Source organism: Cibotium barometz, chromosome 18, assembly GCF_041138505.1.
Source record: "Cibotium barometz isolate CiBa-2024 chromosome 18, ASM4113850v1, whole genome shotgun sequence".
In the NCBI taxonomy this organism is placed as follows: Eukaryota; Viridiplantae; Streptophyta; class Polypodiopsida; order Cyatheales; family Cibotiaceae; genus Cibotium; species Cibotium barometz.
The window spans coordinates 43,537,556-43,542,385 of record NC_141063.1 but is presented as its reverse complement, the minus strand read 5'-3'; the positions used below and the strand labels follow the sequence as shown (position 1 = coordinate 43,542,385).

The following is a 4,830-nucleotide window of genomic DNA, read 5'->3' as shown; positions in this document are numbered from 1 at the left end:
ACCTACTTGAAACCGAGTAATGATAGACATACCAGATTGCTATTGCACCTCTCCAGATCAAGAGTTTTGATGGCAACATGGTCACTGAAGGGAACACATTTGGCACGGTACACAATGGCGCTGATTCCACGGCCTACTTCCTCCAGAAGTTTGTAATCTGAGGCACCCACAGGGTACCCTTTCTTGTCAATCTTTGTGTCTGCTGCGGCCATGGATCCCTTCTTTTCAAGCTTCACCTCCATACTTTTCAAACTCGAGCTTAGTCTTGATTGATGATCGAAGTGGAGATTAATGGGTAATTAACAGAAATTAGAAATAAGCTTGGGTTTAGGGGATTCTTGCATCCAGCAATATTCTGTCCCTCTGCTGTGCATTAGAAGAGAGTAAAAAGGATGCCGAAAAATTAGGTTAATCGGAGATCCATCCATTCTGAATTTTTTTGTAAAAGGAAAAGGTTGATTTCTTGTCTGTCGAATGATTTGAAACCTTAATCCGGCCTATTTGGCGCACATTAAGCGTGTCAAAAGGTCTAGAATTTGCCCTTGAAAACAACTCGACGAAAACAGGGAAAAAAGCTGCCAATTTGACCAAACGAGGAGTACAGGAGAGGAGAGGATCTCTAAAAAGGCTCGAGCTTGAAATCGCCATAGCCATGAGTTCGAAGAAAGCTTCAAAATCAGCATAGCCATTGATTTATCGATAGAGAGAGAGGGCGGGGCGTAGAAGGGCTGCATGGGGAAGTACACTCTGGCCCATTAAGTTTGTACTTAATAATACTTCCCCCATTGTAATTTATAATGTTCCTTATTGTTTAGTTTGTTTTTGTGTGTGTGTTAATGAATTAAGATAATGTCTAAAATGTGATGAAATAAAATAAGATTCTTGTGTCATTAACTATAATTGCAAAATCCGGGTCGGTTAGAAATTGTAATACCATGTATACGCCCTACGCCGGTCATTAAAACGTTGCATGGACTAATCATAACTTTATAGGATCGAATCTTATTAACTAATTATTTATGTTTTTCACAAATTGAGTCCCCTATTGAGTGATATGTGTGCATGTATATACATAGTCTCACACACACACACATTCTCTCTCTCTCTCTCTCTCTCTCTCTCTCTCTCTCTCTCTCTCTCTCGTGCATACACACATATCGAGAAAACACTTATTTTTTAGTTTTAATTATTTATTTAAGAGTGCATCACCTTAACTTTATTTACTTCCATATAACATGCAAAAGCATTGCATAGCTTTTCTTTGTGGAAACTCTTTTGTATTTTCAAAATATATTTGCCACTCACATGAAAGAGATAAAGGGGGAGGGAGGTGGCATGGAGGTAGTTGCATTAATGTCTACAAACGCCCACAGGGTTTATGAGACCAAAAGTATTTTAATACATCCATGAAGTAACAGTCTCATATGGGAAAAAGATATAACAGTTTAGCTTTTAAAAACGAGCATCCATGGGTATGACATTTTATAATATATCCATGGGTATGACAATGTTACAATGTATCCATGTCCATGTGGTAGCTAAATCATGGAATGAAAAGCTACCCAGCTTCTAAAAGAAAGGGACAAAACAACCTCTCAAGTGCATGCCCTTTTTACATGGCTAATAGGGATGAATGTGTCTACTCCAAACTTGTGATGTGAGAGAAACACATAGACAGAGACATCAACAAAGATAAAGATAAAGATTCATCAAAGTTCAAGTAACATGTGACAACATGTACGAGAATGAAAAACACTATATGAACCTCCTAAAGGTTTATTCCATTGTATATCCAATTTGGTTTACTTTTGTGATGTTGATTTTGTTGAAATAACCTTATGGTAATATTTGTAAGTGATTAATCTAAGCACTAGAGATATGTAGTGTCATTATGGAGTGAGCATATATATGCACGTGTATACATGTTCTTCATTTGCATGGTATAGTGCTAACATGAATTTGATAAGAGTGTATGTTTAGATTTACAATGTTAGGAACAAGGTTGATGAAGAAAGTGAGGATACATGGTTTTAGTAGTAGGTAGGAAAGAGTAATACAAGAAACAAGAGGAATGCACACTTTTTAAACAAGAGGCTTGGTAAAAGAAAAATGCTAAAATGTCTAATCAAGGCATTGTGTAGACATTTTATATAAGGGAGAACAAAATTAATGAAAATATTTTGACAACCTTTTCATATGAACACTTATTGCTTCATTCTTAATAATGTATTGCCCTTGATTGCATAGAATAGTAGGGGCATCTAAGCATTGCAACAAAGCATAAGGGTATGCATGTGGCCAACACATGCTTCATTTAAGGTTTATGTGAGTTGTTAGTAGTAGATTCTGATTCTCATCCTCGATCCAAGAGAAATATGGGTCCAATTAATCTTCCTTTAATATAATGCCATGCAAAGTTTTTGAGAAATCCAAGAGAAATATGGGCCCAATTAATCTAACTTTAATATAATAGCATGCAAAGTTGGAGAAATCTATTTATAAGATTAGCATTGATTTATTTTACCTTAGTTTTTAAGGATTGAGTGAGGAAAGCAACTCCAGAGCTTTAGAATCACCATAACCATTAATTAATTGAGAGAGAGAGAGAGAGAGAGAGAGAGAGAGAGAGAAGAGAGAGAGAGAGAGAGAGGCAATGACGAGAATGGATGGGGTTAAACATATAGCCTTATAGAGTTGCACACTCTAGCCCTTTAAGTTTATACTTTAGTAATAGCCTTGTTTAGTGTATTTGTGTGAACGAATAATGGATTAAGATAGTGTCTTAAATGGAATTATTGTGTCGTTAATTGTAACTATATGTGCATTTTGATATTTGTATATGTAACTATATGTGCATTTTGATATTTGTATATGTATAGGCACACACATATATATATGTAGTGTATGTGTGTGTGTGTGTGTGTGTGTGTGTGTGTGTGTGTGTGTGTGTGTGTAGTTGTGCCTCCCTTAAATTATTGACTCATTTATGGTGTTCCCTTGACACAGATAAATTCACTTACCGTACATATATGAGAAGAGAAGACTAGGCTATACCAATGTTCACACAAAACATCTTTCCCATTCCTAAAACTTATAACTTCAATCTTTAGGTGATTTTTGTGTATTCTAGAGCTAGAATATAACCACAATGCCTTAAACTTTATATTTCTTTAAGAATTAAGGAACTTTTATTTGCAAGCCCATTGTATATTTTTATTTACAAACACTCAACATAACCATGAGGAATTCCCAAATCCCTCGCACATAATCTCCTCACGCATATGAATACTAAACATAACCATCAGGAATCCCTTTGCACATAGGGATGATGCCACAAACATGTACCCAACTCAAAAACTAAGGCTCTTTCCCTTTCATGATTGCCACATCATGTAATCATTTTTTTACAAACAACTAGGCAACTACTTGGCAACAGCTTTGGCAATGACGTGTAGTTTTTCACAAAAAAAGCACAAAAAAGAGATTATTGCAACACCCCAAGCTCTTTGCATTAATAACTTTACTAGGGCAATAAAGATCCATTCCGAGTTCTTGATTTCCACAAATGCTAACATTCCTCGTTGTCGTTTTCATGATTATGCCCTTTATATTTTAAGTCACATTCTAGCTTATGTCTTGAAATTAGAGGCATTATGGGCTTAAATTGATGACCCTAGTAACAACTATATAAGCCCAAGGTACAACCACTTGAGGGTGTCTACAAAAGTAAACACCACATGAACTTTTAAAAAGGGGGTGCAATGGTATACACGTCATGTCTCTCATTACAAGTATGCAGCTTTTTTTTTGTCTAGATGAGAGATAAAAAGAGAATGTATGCATGCATCACTCATTAATGTGTGAGTCTCTCTCTCTCTCTCTCTCTCTCTCTCTCTCTCTCTCTCTCTCTCTCTCTCTCTCTCTCTCTCTCACACACACACACACACACACACACACACACACACACACATGCACGCATGTACATGTGCACACACACACACACACACACATGTGTGTCTATGTGCATGCATATACACATATCAAGAAAGAACTTGTGCATCGCGTGTGCATACACACATATCAAGAAGGCACTTGTGCATACACACATATCAAGAAGGCACTTGTGCAACATCGCACGTGCATATGCGTAGATAGTTTTATTGAGAATTTTGGTGAAGCTTTTCCTTTAATTATTTGCTTCAGAGTGCATCACCTTAAATCTATTTGCTTCCACATAACATGCAAAATCATTCATAGCTTTTGTGCTTTAAAAATCTATTTGCCACTTGCATGAGAGATATACAAGGGATGGGCTACATTCACGTCTACAAAATCCCAAAGGTGCTATGAGACCAAAAAGTGTCACGATATATCCGCAAAGTAACGATCTCATGGAATAATGATCTAATAATTAAGCTTTAAAAAACATTAGATCCATGGGTATGTCAATGTTACAATTAGTAGTTGGAACACGATATGAAAAATCTACCCAGCTAAAAGAAAGGGAGGAACTAACATCTCATAAGTGCATGCTCTTCACATGGCTAAGGGATGAATGTGCCTCTCCGCACCTATAGGGGTGTGTGTGTGTGTGTGTGTGTGTGTGTGTGTGTGTGTGTGTGTGTGAGAGAGAGAGAGAGAGAGAGAGAGAGAGAGAGAGAGAGAGAGAGATTCATCACAGTGTAAGCAACATTTTAGGAAAGCATGATAACATGTATGATGTTGGTTTTGTTGAAATAGCCTTATCGTAATATTGTTAAGTGATTAATCAAAGCACTAAGTGTCATTCTGGAGTGAAGTTAGCATACACCTACGCATGTATATATGTCT

The 4,830-nt window shown here is 36.7% G+C and overlaps 1 protein-coding gene across 6 annotated transcripts in view; it reads right to left on the bottom strand.

Annotated features, from left to right (window-relative positions):
- The window catches only part of LOC147629391 (uncharacterized), a 204,725-nt gene extending 203,931 nt beyond the window's left edge, over positions 1 to 794 (bottom strand). For 4 of the 6 annotated variants that reach the window (XM_086812630.1, XM_086812633.1, XM_086812632.1 and 1 more), the window contains exon 1: positions 33 to 793. In XM_086812630.1, the coding sequence (XP_086668756.1) occupies positions 33 to 242 (210 nt within the window). In that variant the 5' untranslated portion in view covers positions 243 to 793. Of the gene's footprint in view, positions 1 to 32 lie in introns of all 6 variants that reach the window. The other 2 variants (XM_086812629.1, XM_086812631.1) reach the window with 1 other exon arrangement.
- Positions 795 to 4,830: the final 4,036 nt, after the last annotated feature.